Source organism: Apteryx rowi, unplaced genomic scaffold (assembly GCF_003343035.1).
Source record: "Apteryx rowi isolate R43461 unplaced genomic scaffold, aptRow1 scaffold_650, whole genome shotgun sequence".
Lineage (NCBI taxonomy): Eukaryota > Metazoa > Chordata > Aves > Apterygiformes > Apterygidae > Apteryx > Apteryx rowi.
In genome coordinates this window covers 326,340-343,334 of record NW_020450928.1, presented here as the reverse complement: position 1 = coordinate 343,334, position 16,995 = coordinate 326,340, and the positions used below count along the sequence as shown (strand labels likewise).

At 40.9% G+C, this 16,995-nt stretch overlaps 1 protein-coding gene and 1 long non-coding RNA gene across 6 annotated transcripts in view; one reads left to right on the top strand and one right to left on the bottom strand.

Moving 5' to 3' along the window:
• The window catches only part of DIP2A (disco interacting protein 2 homolog A), a 128,364-nt gene extending 111,395 nt beyond the window's left edge, over positions 1-16,969 (bottom strand). For all 5 annotated transcript variants that reach the window (XR_003256484.1, XM_026084811.1, XM_026084812.1 and 2 more), the window contains exon 1: positions 16,671-16,969. Coding sequence is in view for 4 of the 5 variants with exons in the window: in XM_026084811.1 (XP_025940596.1) it covers positions 16,671-16,767 (97 nt within the window). In the remaining variant the exon portion in view is untranslated. The remainder of the gene's footprint in view (positions 1-16,670) is intronic.
• LOC112975113 overlaps positions 16,738-16,995 on the top strand; it is a 9,475-nt gene continuing 9,217 nt past the window's right edge. Inside the window, exon 1 of the long non-coding RNA XR_003256486.1 lies at positions 16,738-16,823. This is a non-coding gene — a long non-coding RNA (uncharacterized LOC112975113). The remainder of the gene's footprint in view (positions 16,824-16,995) is intronic.

Here is a 16,995-nt window from a genome sequence, read left to right as displayed (position 1 = left end):
CCGTCTCCTCTAGAAATCCGAGCCCAAAGTCTGGTTGCACAAAACCCAAATCTGGACAAACATTAAAGCTACAAAGGCAAATATCAGAGTTCGAAAATGTCAGACTTAAGCCCGTCCATTCCATCCAATGCAGTCCCTTGCGTGCAAGCACTCAGACAATCTACATGATCACATTTATTTTTCAACAAGCCATCTGACTCATCCAGTGCACTGAAGAGACATTGTTCAGTGAGCAGAATATTGAATAGTTTTTTAATTGTTTTGCCAAGATGGGACAGGCTTCAGAAAGAGGCAGGAAGAGAATGCAGGAACAGGAAGGTCACAGTTGGGGTACAGAACTGCAGTAGTTGTGAAGGAGACGCTAGGCTGGCGTCTCGTGATCAAAGTTTTTCCTCCTAAAATAGAAGATCTGAATTCATTTATACTCAGAATAGTCTTATTCAGATATGTTACAGTATGGGAAAAAAAAAAAAAAAAAAAAAGCACCTTATCCTAAATTTGGATTAGTCTCCAAGCGTGGATTAATCTCCAGGCTCTCATTAAGACCTCCAGGCAGCACCTCCCATGTCTTCACAATCTGATGAAGCTGAAACAGCAGCTGCTGAATGCCTGGGACTGGAGGCAGTACAAAAAGCAGGACTACACAATGATTAAAAAAAATGAGATGTCACTGCTTGCACTGAAGGCAGGATCTCCAAAGAAACCACCTAGATCTATTTTCACCGTGTCTAAGTTGCATTTAAACAGTTTCCAGATGCCTGCAGAATAAAGCTGTCTACAGATGAGTCTTATTTTTTTTATTCAGGCTCTTGCACTTAAAATTAAGAACTGGAACATAAAAAGTTCCGGTGTGGGAATTCATTAGTGAAGTAGCCCTAGTCTGAAGCAACAGATTGAGACTTACCTCCGAAAACCTTGGCAAACTCAAGGCACCACAGACATTACCCTTCCAAATGCTGCGTTACAGAAGTGCTCTGCACAAAATAGAAGCATTTTCTCAGCCAGGCAGATTAGGTGGTTTGTTTAACATACTGCTGTTAAACACAAGTCTAGACCCAGATTAGCAAATCTGTAAATTTCAGAACAAAGCCAAAACTGTCTTACGAAAAAGATTTTTTTTGCCCCTGACGTCTGAACACTGCATTTTCAGGAAAGCAGCACAAAAGCTATGCAATCAATATTTAGATTTGCTTCTCACCAAAAAGGACTCTGGCACAGTCATATAACAGCACAAATGTCAAAAACGAACTCTTCTGTCTGAAAGCCATGAAATTCTTGGGGGAGGGTGTTCAGTGCAACAGTCACTATGTAAAAAACACTTTTATGATGGTGACTCCTGCAATTCTACTGAGGAGGACCACTAACTTTCAAGATTTTGAGATAAGGAATGAAATGCACTGGCATTTTTAGATTGACACCACAAATCACGTTTAAATTGTTCGATGAATTGGTTTAAACATCCGTAAGACAAAGTCATTATTGTTCACAAGGGACCAGTGCTTCAGGGATGGATATTATTATAGACTAGAACACAGAAGTCCCTACACAGCTAATATAAAAAATTACAGATACCCCTAGTGCTAAGGATTTCAGAATGCTATAATTAGTCCCTTCATTTTGATTGATGATCACTTTAATAACCTTACTGCATTTTATAAACAGCTAAGGAATTTTAAATCAATTTAGATACCATTCAATCCAATACACAGAAGCCCTTGATATCTCCTGTGCAAATGTTAAGTTTCATCTGCTTTGCTCATTCATTTAGCTTGATTAGGTTTCTCAGAAGTTCCCCAGTCTTCACTAATATGAGGAAAAAATTCCAATAAAGCTGCTACCCAGCCATTTACCATGACTTTTACTAATTCATGAGAAGATTTTGCTTTTAACTCCTGCAATATTTTGCCTGTTCAGAAGCCCAGTAGGACATACTTGAGAGGGCCTGAGTTGCATTGATTTCCCTACTATCCATTACTTTGACATCTTCAAATAAGTCTACAAAATTAGCCCAACACAATTTTCATACATGTGTTTGTACGAGATTTCTCTTTTGGAAAAGCAACTTATTTCTCAAGAAAATTATCTTGTTATACCATTAACAGCTCCATTTCAACCCAAATTCTACACTTTTAATTTTATCAATATTCTCAAACTTTTCTGATTTTACATGTGCCAGTTTTTTCTTTGCATGTATCTTGGTCTGTGGGAAAAGAGAAGCTCCCTTTTTAGCTTCTCTCAGGCACTAAGGGATCGGAGTTTCCCATAATTATCTTACTTCTCAGCTCTTCCAGTATATCTCACATAATCCAGAAACCACGCGTTTAAAACACTCAAAAGCTGACACAAGTGGATAACAATTTCAAAGCCTCTTACATTCCTATTAGCCACTTAAGTGTTTTTTCAACGGCTAAAATGATTTTCTCAAATTTAGAAGGTGATTTTTACTTCCTAATTTATGTAAGATAGTTTAAGTTTAGAAAGCCTTAAGCTTTCACAGTTGCCAAGGTTCCCTGTTCTCCCCCATCCCATACTCTTTGAAGCAACATTGTTTTAGTCTTCATCTTAGAAAAATTAAGACCGAAAGCAAAATATTCTGAGTATTCATGTTAGCCATCAGCACCATTCCTGAAAAACTGTACAAGTCACTGTAGCTAGGAAAAAAAAAAAAAAAAAAGTACTTTTAAAGCCCATATTTTTCATGCAGGTTTTCCTTAGGGTCCTAGGATTATTTTGTTTATTGTAGTCAAAAATAAAATTCACTACAAAAGCTACCAAAAAAATCCCTTCCTGCAAGAACTGGAAGTTTGTAACATTCTTAATATGGAACCTAATAAGACAGTTTTTTTTTTTTTTTTTTTTAACACAAGTTTCCTTAATCTTAAAATAAAATCTACTGGCATTCAGCATTAAACACCCTATAGTTTCTTTCCATTAAATGTAAACTATTTCATTGCTAATAATAATGTCTAAAAAAAGCGTAAAGCTACAGAAGAATTGCTACTTTACCATCACATTTTTACAAAAAGGTATCGCATCAACACGATCTTTTTTTTCTGGTCACAGTGGAAAAGTGTCATGCTTACAGAAACACCTTCATTTAAAATAATCTGAAACATTTTGCCAAAGATACGTCCGCTAATTATACACGACAGCGGTCTTTTTCCAGTGAACAGCAATGCTATCTTCCTAGCGCAAATCTAGGCAGCAGTCTCTATACAGCAATAATTACAATTTTAATGGGGTCATTCTACCAAATACAATCTCTAACGAACACGACTGAAAAATAAAGTCTCAAGTTTTGAAGTTCAGGACTTCCCTTATACAAGGGCATTGAGAATCTATTCTGCAATTAACACAATCTTCATAATATCAATACTGCAGGAGTCCATCCATCCAACAGCATATTTCAGTCATCGCAGTGAAGTATCTCCTACCAATTCAATCTCTCTTTATTTTGCATTTTCAAAACATTGCTTGTTTGAACACTGCAAGATCACCTCTTGCTATGACTTTGCCAGTGTCGCCATTATTTTATGATGRTAACTCCTAATGGGCTCAGTGAATAATAGTCAATAATGAAAAAAAATCACTGGAGAATAGCAAGGAAAGAAAACGAATAGGTCACAATACTTGTCAGAAGTGTTTCTCTGTAATGAAAGTATCTTTCAAAAGTTTGTTAAAACACAGCTGTTCATATCCCCCACTCATTAAGAAGCGCTTATCCTGCTATCACACTTTTCCACTGCTGTACATAGCGGTATTACCAACATGCTAGAGAAGCAGCTATTGAGCTTCAGGCATTGAATTATATTATAAGGGATACAATCTACCTCGTTTACAATGTATAATCTTTGTTATTCAAAAAATATCATTGCGGACTTTAATGTAGAATAACATTAAATTAGCATATGCATGAATGCCCAGAAAAGATGCAGTTCAGTTTCTTGAACTTCTAAAACCCTATCAACGTGGCAAGCAAGATTAAAGCACTGCAGAAAACTGCTCAAAAAATGAAAGTTAAACATAAAATATCTTAGTTCGCCTCACAACTATCAAATATTCATTAAAAAAGGCAAAGCTTCTGAAAAGCTAGTGAGTTGTCACTAGCGCTGAAGACACTGGACAGACTAGTTATTGCATTGCATAAAACCAAGAACAGGCTTTTTCCAATTGCCTATGCAATCAGTAAAAGTCTACCTATTTGTGTAATACCACAGTGACCGAAATGGCCCCAAAAGGAAAAGCTCTAGTGTGAGAAGCACCATTCAAATAAATAGTAAAAGCAATCCTGAGGCAAGAGCTTACCAGCTGGAAGATGCCAAGATGCAATCAAGCGGGTATAGAACAAAAAACATGYGTGATCATAGAAACAAATTGTTAGATATTAGCTGTGCACAAGTTTTGCATATTTAAAATTATAAGTAGTAAGCTGTACTTATTCTCCTCTGGACGCATACCTGAATGGACACACATTCCAGGCAACACTGGTCCCACCAGAACAGAAGGATCAGCGTTACGGCACTTGTGTTGGTAGCCAGCCAATTACTGAATTTGTCAAGTCTTATTTATATAAAAGTTTCTATTTAAAAAGTGTGAGACCTCCTTTATTCCCTACTACTCTCTAGGCATGCTGTTCTTCCAGCTCCCTCAACTCAAACCAGTCTGTAAATTACCTTTATCATCACACCTATCCTGCTAGGATTTAGCAACACATAGGCTTACCAAACTTTAAGACCCATACAACTTGCCGGGGCAAAAGTAATATGTAATCAGGATTTGTACACGGCAATATTAATATGTAAAGTTTTATGTATAATCTTAAGGGTAATGTAAGATTAGACTATTAGACTATTAGACCAACACAGAATATGAGACCCCCCTACAGACAACAAGAGTTTAAGAGGAACAGAAACTCCCAAGAACTGAGAATCATGCTAACGTCGCTCCTAGACCTCTGTCAGACCCGGGTCAATTATTCCATCTGCCAAATAAGAATTGATACAGGAAGTGCACAAGTAATTTTTTTTTGTCACTAATGCTGGAAAAGCATGACAAACAAAGCTCCCTCCCTATCTTTCAGGATCTGGCTATGTTYGGTAAAATCTTGCCCGACTATTAGCCGAGCAGTTCTCAGAGKCAGATTATTGATTTACAGTAATGAGATACAGGTTATCACCTGTTTCACGTGGTTCCAGCTCCCTTTTTCTTCCTGGCGGAAAATGAGGCAAGAGTTTTTGGAGTTTTTGAGAGCAGGCTGTACTATGTTTCCACTGTTAAAAGCAAGGTCAGAAGAATTTCACTCTGACCAGGAAACAGCGATGACTACAGAGGTACCTTTTGTAGCCATTCTTCTTCATATAGTCTTTGGAGCAGCCCTTGCCTCCTGCAAACAGCTCTACTGCTGAAAGTATTTCAGCGATGAAAGTTATTGGTTTAATTAACAGAATCCGAGTATTCTGCAGAACATCTGAAAAATACCTTTCATTAGGAAGGGAAGATTGTCATTTGCTATAGCTTAATAGTGAATCTCAGGCACTGATAACATTACATATTGATGCCCTATGAAAATAAAATCAAAACAGAATAGTGTCCATATCCGCTAAAACCCAAGTTTTGAGGAAAGCAATCACTTTGTATTCATGTAAGCAATAGTTTGATCTCTCTAACCCTGGCATCACAAGTGTGAAAAGTCTAGAAATGTAGCTGTCATTTGCTCCAAGCACACTGTTTTTTCTTTCTTCTTTAAAAAGGTATTCTTTAATTAGAAAGTATTTCCTGATGGAAAACACCCATTCCTATAACACGTCCCCTCATCTGTCGCACAGTCACATTAGTCAATTATTATAGCAACGCTTTTGTGTTAGAGCAGTTTACTGCATTATTCAAGAAGAATAGCAAAGCCTCACAAACAAGGTCGGCATCGCTGAAAAGGGAGCACACGGACAAGGGCACGCATGAGCTCTTTAATCCTGAGCCATTGCCGAGACTGGCGTATCAAGCCACGGTTCAGGAGCTGACCATCCCAGAAATACCTTTTTTTCAGTTTACCAAACCACTCGAGGAAGAGAAACTTTTAACCAGCAAATGCATTTAAAAGTTGCTCCTGACAATGTTAACAACACACAAACCCACAGCAGCCAAGAATAGTCATTACATCATTTGTATCCTTTGAGTAAAGTATAAAAAGTCAAGCAGACTGTATTGAAGCAAACAGGGAATTCAGCTGCACAAGAGCAAGGGGAAAAAAAAAGCCATCTAACTCTTGCTTAAGAGGGAACTCTGGCTTCATCAGTTTTGATTTCTAAGAATTTTCAAGGCCATGTATTTCACTACGCATAAGTATAACCCAAAGGTCATTATAAACAAAGAAGCGATAAAGAATCCGCAGCTTGCAGAAGTCTCAAAATACAGCCGTTGTAACTCGCACAACATACCGCACTCTCAACTAGCTGCTTTACATAGTTTAAGCTTCCTTGTGTTTCTGCCTAGTAAATAAACACAGAAAAAAAATTTAGTAAAGAGTGCCCAAATGTAAATACTTGCCTTCTTCAAATAAGCTAATTTAATAAGCAAATACAAAAAATGTATAAGCAAAAAAAATTTTATAAGCAAATTAAAGTTTTTAAACAAAAATAGGCTTAAGTGTAAATAAACATATTTTTTCTGAATGTGTTTCTAACGCTGCCTCCCAGCGCGTTTTAATGACACGCTATTTCTGACATGCTTTTTCTTTCACTTTCTTAACTTTCCTTACTCCTTAGTATGCCAGACAGTTCAGAGATCTCGTATCATGGGACTGGAACAGAACTCGGTCTTCACACCAGGAAGCAAAACCATCTTGACGGTCACAAAAGCCAGCAGCATCCTCACCCTCAGCTTCCTCTCGGTACAATATTAAAGCGTACGGATTGTTTCTGCCAAAAAGATGCCTGGTCAAAGCCAAAGGTAAAAGGTCTGAAGTTGTCATAGGACACAAACAGCGAGCTGGAAGCCTTCCTCTTTTCGTTATATTGGGATCGTAACTCTAAAGATACATGATGATGCAGAGCACCCTGGCACAGGGGGTACAGAAACTGTCAGGAGAACGCGGCTGTGACAAAGTATGGGTGTCCTCCTTCATCCTTCTCCCCTGAATCTAACCGTTCCCGCTAGCTTGGGAGCCCCTCTGATTAATGATAAGCCAGTTCAGCTCACTAACCTASTTAAAAAATACTCACTTTCTCTCACATTAACTTTTTGCCACTGTACCGCAGCAGACAGACACCAGATCTAGCTCAAGAGAAGAGCTGGGGGCACAGGAATTTCCCTTTGGGGCAATCGCTGCTTATTTAGTTCAGCTGTCTGGTGAAACAGCACCCAAAAACAGAGCTGGGGGACAGAAAGAGACAACTTCCAGCTTCCTTCACAGCAACGAGAAAGCAGAAAAGCATGGCAAACACAAGATCCTCATTGTAAAAACTAAGAGCGCTTTGTGCGAAAGAAGGGAAATGGAAAAAATGAGTTTTCTCCCAGAAGCAGAAGGGTGCCCCAAAATTTAATCAGAAACCCACCAAACAAAGGATAATAGGACAGAAAGGAAGCAGCAGAATCCCAGCATTATATTCTTTCCTGGTGGGAAGGAAGGAGCTGGCTTCTAAACTGATACTTCCCCTATATACGTAAATATATATGTATACAAAGTTTCAAGAGTGTGTGTGTGTGTGATCAGCCTGCAGTTTTGCAGGAGCGTGGAATATTGTTTTAAGGATAAATAGGGAAATATTACCTCACAACCTTCAACAGTTTATTTTGAAAGCCAGTCTAGAAATAAAGATAACTAGAACTGAAAGAAACCAGAAAAGTGGGGAAAAAGAGAAAGTTAAAGATAGAAAAAATTTGTTTTTAATTGAGCCACAATGAATTATAGTGAAAAGCTAGCTTGACACCAGCTACTAGTATACTTCTGTTTTTTTTCTATTTAGGCACACTACAAGAGGCAGAGTTTGTCAGTCGGTTCTTGCTGGAGTCCTGGAGGAATATTTGACCAAAAGTGCCTGCTATTGAATAGAAACATCTTGACCTCAGAAGGTAAAAATATGTCATGGAAGATTAAGAGTTTCCTTCTTTCCTCCACTGTCTTGTCCCTAAGCTTATCATAGATCCCTGCTACAAGACACATGACCTTCAACAACAAAAACAAACAAAAAAAGATCAAAGGAGGTTTGATAGAAAAGAGATTACAGAGCAAGAGGTTTGACCAAAAATCCATTAAAATCAAGCTTGTCCAAAACACTTCTTGCAGACATCACGTAATCCTCTCAGCAAGCCCTTCGGTCCACCAGCACCTGAAGCCCTGTCTCCTCAATCCTGCGGTTGAAGAGCAGCACCCACCTGGTGGCTACCTGCTAGCATCCAGGCAATGAAAAAAGACATCCCCCAAGCTGGAAGCTTGTCAATATATGGGCATGCTTACCCAAGAGTTAGCTGGCTGACTTCTGAGGCAAGGAGATAATATGTTGGTACTCGGGCAGCAGGAAGGCCAAACATAACGCATTTTTCAACAGGACTTTTGGGGAAGAGTTGCAACCAAGAGCTATTTTTGTGTCCTTTTGAGTAATGCTAGGGAAAGAATGGTGGGAAACAACAAAGACGATGATAAAATAGCGAGAGAAATGTAGATGGAGAGCGTGATGATTTGGAGGTTTTAATTGTTCAGCCACAGATTTCAACTTGGTCCCCTGAATTCCGCATTACAGAACTGCTTCCTTCAGCATAACCCACTAATCAGCACAGCAAAACCATACAGATACATCCTACGGTAGTACCTCAAATTTGGGTCTATAATCTTCACTTCAGGAAACTTGAGGAGAATGCAACAAGTTTATGCTTCCTCGAGAGATACAAACCTTGTGACAAGAAATCACCAAACGCTGATACTTATTACAAGGAAAATTACGTGGGTTCTTTATAACCAAATGCCCAGTGTGTAAACAGAGAGAAAGAGATGATCAAACTGTTTTGCTTTTATATTTGCAAATAAGTATAGCAAAAAGATCTTTCTTCCAGTAACAGGTGACGTATCTGTAACTCATAAGACTCAGTGGTATAAAATCTGACCAAGCTGGTTACCTGTATCATTCTGTATTCAGGCAAAGAAAAGAAAGAAAGAAAGAAAAAAATCTATAGCCCTTCATTAATCAAATAAAAAGTTTTAGAAGAATAATTTCTTCCTTTAAGAAAAACTTCTCACAAACACCAATTTAACTAGCAAACTAAAAAATCCTCTTAGGCTGTCAAAGCTGGCAGAGCTTGGGTTAGGTTTGCAGGGTGAGAGGGGTTAAGGAAATGGAATAGATGACAGTATTCAATGCTAATTTTATAAAGCTCTGTTTACTTCATAAATGTATGCATTTATGATGTTAAGGGAAGCTTACTTCTGGATGGGAACACATGGAAGAAAATGCTTCTCCTTTAATTCTCTTAAATAGAAGCTGCCATCATACTGCTGCTCCTCAAGAGAATTTAACTTTCCTTGCCAAGGCAATACAAGAAAGAATGACAAGCCTTCTAAAGGAATATCTGACAAATGCTGCCCTTGTTTTAGCTAAATATTTCATGATGACTATTCTACACTGTTTTGCAAATCTCAGACTTTACCTAAAGGAGGCAAAACAAAACAAAACCACCCACTATTGAGTACAGCTCCATTAAAGAAGATCTATCCAGCATTTTACAGTTATTACTGTTGCCATTCAGGCCAGTAACGGGTTAAGATATTTCCCAGGAACACAATGAGCTGCCACTTAAGTCTTCAACTTCAATCTCCAGCAACTACAGTCAACCATTCAATAGCGAATTGGTTCTCAAAGAGACAAAGAATATTTTACATTCTTCCACTTTAAACATTGGCTAACTATAGCAGAAATCCAACAGACAAATAAAAACCTCAAGGACCCAACCAGTTGAGTCTGAAATCCTGCTTTGACCAGAAAGAAGGTTGATGATCTGGAGTTGCCATCTCTCCTGGTTGTGCATTTTCTGTTTTCTTGAAGTGCTCAAGATAAGAGAGTATTTTACTCCTTCCTTGTAAGCCCTAAAGCCCCTCACTCCTAAATAAGTTGGAGGCAACAGACTTCAAAATAAGACAGAATTTCCTTATGCTTTTTCTAGGCTTAAAGTCCCTTCACAGGACTGCTTTCATCGAAAACAGCTAAAAATAAAAAATGTAAAGATACTCCCAGCTAAGATGGGTACCTTATTCAACTGCCTTCTGGAACATGGGATGAAAAAAAAGGGAGGGAGGGATCAGAATAACACTGGTGGAAAATGAACGTGACGCGAGTGGGAATCAGCATGAGGTACAACTGCAAAAGGAAATGAATAAATTAAAAAAAACAAATAAGAAACCTGCTTCCCTTTGTATAGTGTCTTATTTCAGTTACAAACAGGATCTAAGGGATCCACATAGCTTGTAAGCACATTAGCCAATCAGTTCTTGAGACCTGCATAAGGTGCGACGTGTGAGAACAAGTTTTGTAGACTTAGTCAGTCCCACTGGGCATTTGGCAAGCTCCACTACCATCCCACAATTAACAGTTTCTGTAGGAGAGGCCCAGAACTTAAGTAACAGAGATGCTGCAGGTCAAGTTTCACGAATTGCCGTCCTCTTGCAAGGCACATGCCTCTCTCCAGTTCGAGTAGTTCTTCACATTGACAGCTTCACATTACATTCATCGCCAAGTTTGAAAATGATCACAGAAATGGTAAACAGCTGCAGCTTAGACATACTTTTTGCAGACTCCTGTAACAGAAAGCTATCACTTTAAAATCAGAAAATACCCAAATACCATGCTTTATCACAAGGAAGCAAGGTAAAAATAAATAYGCATCTCCCTTGCCTGATTTCACGTACGATATTTTAATAGCACATCAATATTGCTAGTGTAACAAAATTTATAAGTTAAACTTTTCAGCTATGACACTGCAACGCTTTTTTTCTCTACACGTGTAAGATATAAATGGGCTTAATACTCAGCACAGCCCGGAGAAAAGTTTGCCAATAAACCCCCAACAGTCTTGGAAGATTATGTCTTGTAAGAAAGGTGTTCTGCCCAGAAAAATATTCTGCAATCAAAATTTTTAAGAACTGACATGACAGCTAGCAGGAGCTAATACTTACTAGCTGGTAGTYATTACAGAAAGTATTTGTAAGATTCAAAGAATAGCCAAAAAAGTTAGCCATCAAATATGTTCAYGTTTTTCAAAAAACCCTTGGTAGCTGACATCCTTTTCCATTTAGATGCAYGCACCATACTAACTGCAGTATCTCAAAAGATGCCAGAACAGTCAGACAAAAAGCTAATCTATTTCTGAAATATTTATACGTACTAAAAATTAATATGACTAAGTTATGCTGTCAAACACATTTTTTTTTACTTTTTCTTAAAAGGGAAATACTTAATTGGATCAAAAATATGTAAAAGTGAGCTTTTTGGCCAGCCAGACACAAACATCTCATCAGGAACCAGAGCAACCTGCACATCAGACTTTCCATCTGAACTGCAMACTAAAAATGCCGTGCTTTCCATTAATACCTAACCAGGTATAAAAGAAACTCTGGAGCGATGTGTTAACGGATAGAAAACAGAATAACCCAAATAAACAGGAAAATGAAGTTGTAATTAAGACAGCAAACTGCACTGCGATCCATTTCTATCTACAGCCTGTTTGACAGAAGGCATCAAGAAGAGAATTTCCCATCTGACAATCAGTGGAGTAACTGAACTGATTTGGACTGAAAAAGATCTTCAGCCTCTTTAAAGTAGGAAAATATTTTCAGGATTTTCAACTCAGTTCCAGAAGAAGTCTGACCTACAAATCCCTAAGAAACAGAAGAAGAAAAAGCAACTCCATATACTTAACTTGTAGAGTTGATCTGAAATACAGACCAAACAGAAAGGGTTGTTAACATTCACACTGGTCAAACAGCCACCTGAAAGTCTCCAAACCCACATTTTTCTCTCAGCTTTTATGCAATGTTTACTGGATGCTAACCATACGTTATGCATCCAAATGGCCCGGTCTCGTAAGAGCCACATACCAACAAGTACTACAACAAACAGGAAAAATAAAAGTTCAAGTCCAGAAATCACCACAGTCAAAATAATCATATAAGATCCTGAACCGCCAGCTGAGGGAAGCACCACTTTTAACAACTCTAGAAGACAAAAACCTCAAACTGCCTCAGTGGGATGGGTCTTCCTCGACACTACATGGACACATACTACAGTTTTATCTGTGACTACTTCCACTCCATGTTCATATTGTCTTTGGATTATGAAGGAACAAGTCACATTTCCTTGCACGGATGGTCTGAAAGAAGCAAAACGCTCCAATTCCTCACCCCCTAGGCTTAGAACAAGAGTAGAAGTGAAGGTGAGCAAATGGCAGAAGTGTATTGCCTAGCGCTCTTCAGAAAATAGATAATCACATAGAGTTCTTAAAATGTCAAGATGCATTTCTGTCAGAAGAAAGAACCGGTGATTCACAAGCTTCTCTCACCCAAAAGATGTGTCTTGTCACACAAGCCAGCAAATTGCGGCTACGTACCATGTAAAAAGTTACAGGGGAAAAAATGGGAAAGCTCTGAAAAGAATGAAGGTAGAAAATAGGAGCCCTTTGCACAAAAGAACAGGTGAAAGATGTTCGGAGGCATAGCTTTCAAATAAAACATGGTTTTAAATAATGGATAAGTTATACAAGTAGCATTTGTGTCTAAATGAGACCTGTTCTTCAAAATCATCATATATTAATGAAAATCAATGTATCAATGTATTTGTGTGAAAACACACGTATGTGATACACTAACATAAAACTGATACTGGCTTTAAAAAAAGCACATTGAGATCTGTCCTACAAAATCTCCACTGCAGATGAAATTTAAAAAACACTCTTATAACCTGTAGCTCTCTTTCAGAGCACAAAAGAAAAAAAAAACCACTGACTAATAAAAATCTGAAGTACTGCACTTTCATGTCTTCACTTCCATGCTTTTACAAAAGATCTTGCCAGGCTGTACAGAGAACACTGTATCCATCTTTCTATTGCAGCATCGTACAGTCTTAAGGTTAACACAACTTCCACACAGCCTGCAGACCAATAAGTTAGTGGCCTATCGCTTAATTTTTTTTGTCGTGATCTCCCCAATAGAAGGTTGGGTCAGATCTTTCAGTCTTCACATCTGTAACAGACATACAAGAGAAAAAAAAATACAATGTTGATATAACAATGCAACATAGCAATACTCTAGGTTTTCACCTATTGCTTTTCGAGGGCATGGAGAATACAAGTAGCTGTCAATGGACAGAGGAGAACCTGGGGAAAGCTCCTCACAGGGCACGTTATCAGGATCCTAGCAAAAGYGCCATTCTTGTCTAAAGTCCTTATGAGCAACAGTGCTACACTTCAGATTTTCAGGTGTCTCAAAGAAGCACCCACATGCTTTGTCTGTTTTCATTTTTCTCAATTAAACATTTCCCAAATCTCACTACCACAACTTGTGACAAAATGGGAGGAAGTTTATATTCATATTCCTGACTTATGTATAAATGTAAATAATTTAATCAAGAGAACATAATTCCCAAGACAGCATACATGACAATTAACAAAGTGCACAGCTAATTCTGTCTTGCTGGCTTTAAACAAAACACAGTAGAAAGGGACTTAATCTCCAATTCCTGGTCTTTTCTTCTCCTCTTTTCCTTCCCTCGCACTCTCTCTCATGTTATAACACCCTTACAGGCATAGCCTTCTTTATTTTATATTCAGCATGAGAAATTCCCTATTTAACACCCCCGAGTCTGCCTGCTTTTGCAATAATCTATAAATAAAAAACCTGGCCCTGGCCAAGACAGGAGTCCACTGCAACATCTACAAACAAGRTGCAGAAGACCACTGTATATACAATAAAAAGGTTTCTGAGAGCTTCAGGAAGTTGCAGTTAACAGTGGTCTTCTGTTATAGGTTGATAGCTCTGTTAAAGCACTACAGAGTACTTCCAGTTGCTATGCCAGAAATACCTGCTGCATTGTCACAGCACTAAGACTTCCAGAGCACCAAGASAGTCTCCCTGAGAACAGGATACCACCCCACCCTGAAGAGTGAAATAACCGAGTCTCYGCAAGTATCAATTTACTTCTTTAAAAGTACAGAAGAGTACTATACACAATTTGTATCCACTTTACATAAATTAAAATGCAGATATCTAATCTTAATTCACTATTCCTTCCCATCCAAGTAGGCAAGTTCTGAATATTAATGGAGAGCTCCATTAAAAAAAGCATATACAAACGTCAACCGATCACAGAACACTAGCACCTGAAGTATTACATGAAGCATTAGCATTTTATCCAACCACATAGCCATGCCAGCATCTAAACAGCAATACAAACTTCCATTATTAGATACGCCACGCTAAAACGCTTACCCCCATCACTCTGGGTGCTTCACAGACGTAACGTATTGCAGACTCCTACAGGGAAGGAGGAGGGAAAAAAAAAAAAAAAAAAAGGCTATCCCAGACTATCCTGCATGATGTACGCTCTAATACAGACATGAGAAAGAATTGTTCTGCCAAGCATAGTCACAGCACACAGGCAGTGACTGCCTACAACTCAAACAAGTCATACAAACTCCTCTTGCATAAGCAATAAAATGTTTCAGGTACTACTTCCTAGTACTCTGACAGACATGCAGCAACAGGTTAAACTTGGAAAACTCAAAACTACTAATCCTATACTTCTCCCCTGCCTCTGCAGGAAAGGGTCCACACCTGAGGCAAGGACAGCTGGTCTGTGAATCATTTCCTAAACCACTACATACTTCAGCTAGTATACTAGGGTTTTGGCCACCTGAACGTACTGATCTGAAAACTGCAACACTTGAGGAGCAGACCAAATGTCTCAGGACCATGGCAAYAGCGACTGTAGCTGTCCTATTTCAAGGTGCAGGTTGACCATGTAGCTAGTGAAACTGTAATAATTAACTGTTCCCAGAAACTGCTGTCTTGGCCTCCTCCTCCCCCCTTTGCCTGTTCTCCTGCAACAAGTGCCCACAYCTACCTGTCTGCATGGTGGGCCAAGGCAAGGAACTCATGTGCAGAAAACCCAGTCCTTCCAAGAAAATTCCTCCTGGCTTATAGTGTAGTATAATTCCCGTGAGGCCACGCAAGCATCGTTACTGCCAAAGACAAGACTAGAAGCGGAGGGAAAGGCACCCTCCCCCCCATTTTGGGGACAGTAAGTCAAGAGAAGGGCTTAACTGTATTGTCAAACAGCAACCTCAGCCTGCTACTGTGTATTTATCACGYCAGATCAAGTAAAGGCTCTTTAACTAGAGAAGCTCATGGAATGTAACAATCTTCCCTCCACAACAGAGGTTTTTCTAGTCCAAGTTATTATTCTGGATCAGTCTCCCAAATTAAGATTGAAGAGCCAGTAATAATACTACACAAAAGCTTAATYCAAAATGGCTATAATTAGAAACTTGATACAAGAAAGCATAAAAATACTTAGAATTATTCAGAGAGCGGTAGCTAGAAGTTTAAAGTTTTAGCTATTACTAGAAAGATGCATTAAAATCTTGGTATTTTCAGATGATCCACAGCTGCATACTAACTGGTACATCGACCAGAGCAAGCAAGCACAAGACTATAATGCGACCCAACTTTGCCCATTCCTTTTGGTATTCAAACAACTATTTAAAAAGACACTTTAATGCCCTCTGGCTCTAGAAGAGCAGAAAACATTTCAGTGCACTTCAGATTAAACAGAAAAAACATTTCAGCGCCAGTTAAAATACTTCTAAAAGCACCTCGATCGTCGTTTTTAATCACAGCACTGRGGACCGATAACAGAGGACACCAATCCGCTGAAATAACGCCTCTCGGAAGCAGTTAAGGAGCCCACAAGTATTTTGTGAATTCTACAGCGTGGCAACTGCTTTGGTGAAATACACCTCGGAGGAGAAGCAGCTGGATTCAAGGAAGAGGCTAAAGGGGGGGAGGACACGGCGCAGGGCCTTTCAAGCTCAGTATTAAAGCCGCTCGCCACCTCTTTAGGTAGATTTGGGGACAGGAGAAACGCCCTAAGCAGCTGGGGGATAGCGGCGCTCCGGCGCAGCGAGAGGCACCGCTGTGTAACGCAAACGCCGCCGCCGGAGAGCGGCAAGGTGACGGGCGCGGGGAGAGCTCGGGCAAGAGGCTGCGGCGCGCTGCCACCCGCGCACAGCCCAGGGACACCGCTGGCGCCAGCCGCCGCCGCGCGGAGCGGAGCGGCCCCTCCTCTCCTCTCCCCCCGCAGCCAGCCGCTACTCCCACTTCCCGGGGAAGCCGGCCCTCCCGGCCTCCTCCCGAAGCCAAATGTCACGGGGCGGACAGCGGAAACGCGCCGCGGGCTTCCTGCCGAGGCGGAGGGCGACCACGCACGCACCCGGGCGCGGGGCGACTCCTGCCCCTTCCCTCCGGAGCCCCCGGAGGAGGGAGGGAGGGAGGGAGGGAGGGAATCGCCGCGCGCCCTAACGGCTGCCCCCCCCTCCCCCACGCAGCCCAACGGCCGCTCCCGCCGCGCGCGCGCGGGCGCCCCAACGGCCACAGCCCCCGCGCCAACCGCCGCCGGGGCGCCGCCCGCTCCCACCTTCCGACAGCTCCAGCTCCAGCTCCGCCAGGCTCTCGCGCACCTCGGGCGGCAGCGGCACCGCGTCCAGGGAGCAGCCCCCGCGCTCCGCGGCCATGGTGCGGGCGAGGAGCGAGCGGGCCCCGCCAGAGCCGCCGCCCAGCGCCGCCTCAGGTAGGGTCGGGGTCGGAGACGGGAAAGAGGAGGGGAAGCGGCCCCCAGCCGCAGCGCGCGCGGAAGGGAAGGGAAGGGACGAGGGGGGAGCGGGGAGGAGGCGCTGCGCCGGCCGCTCCCGCACCGCGCAGCCGCTGCCGCAGCCACGGACGCGTGCACAGCGCGAGGGGGC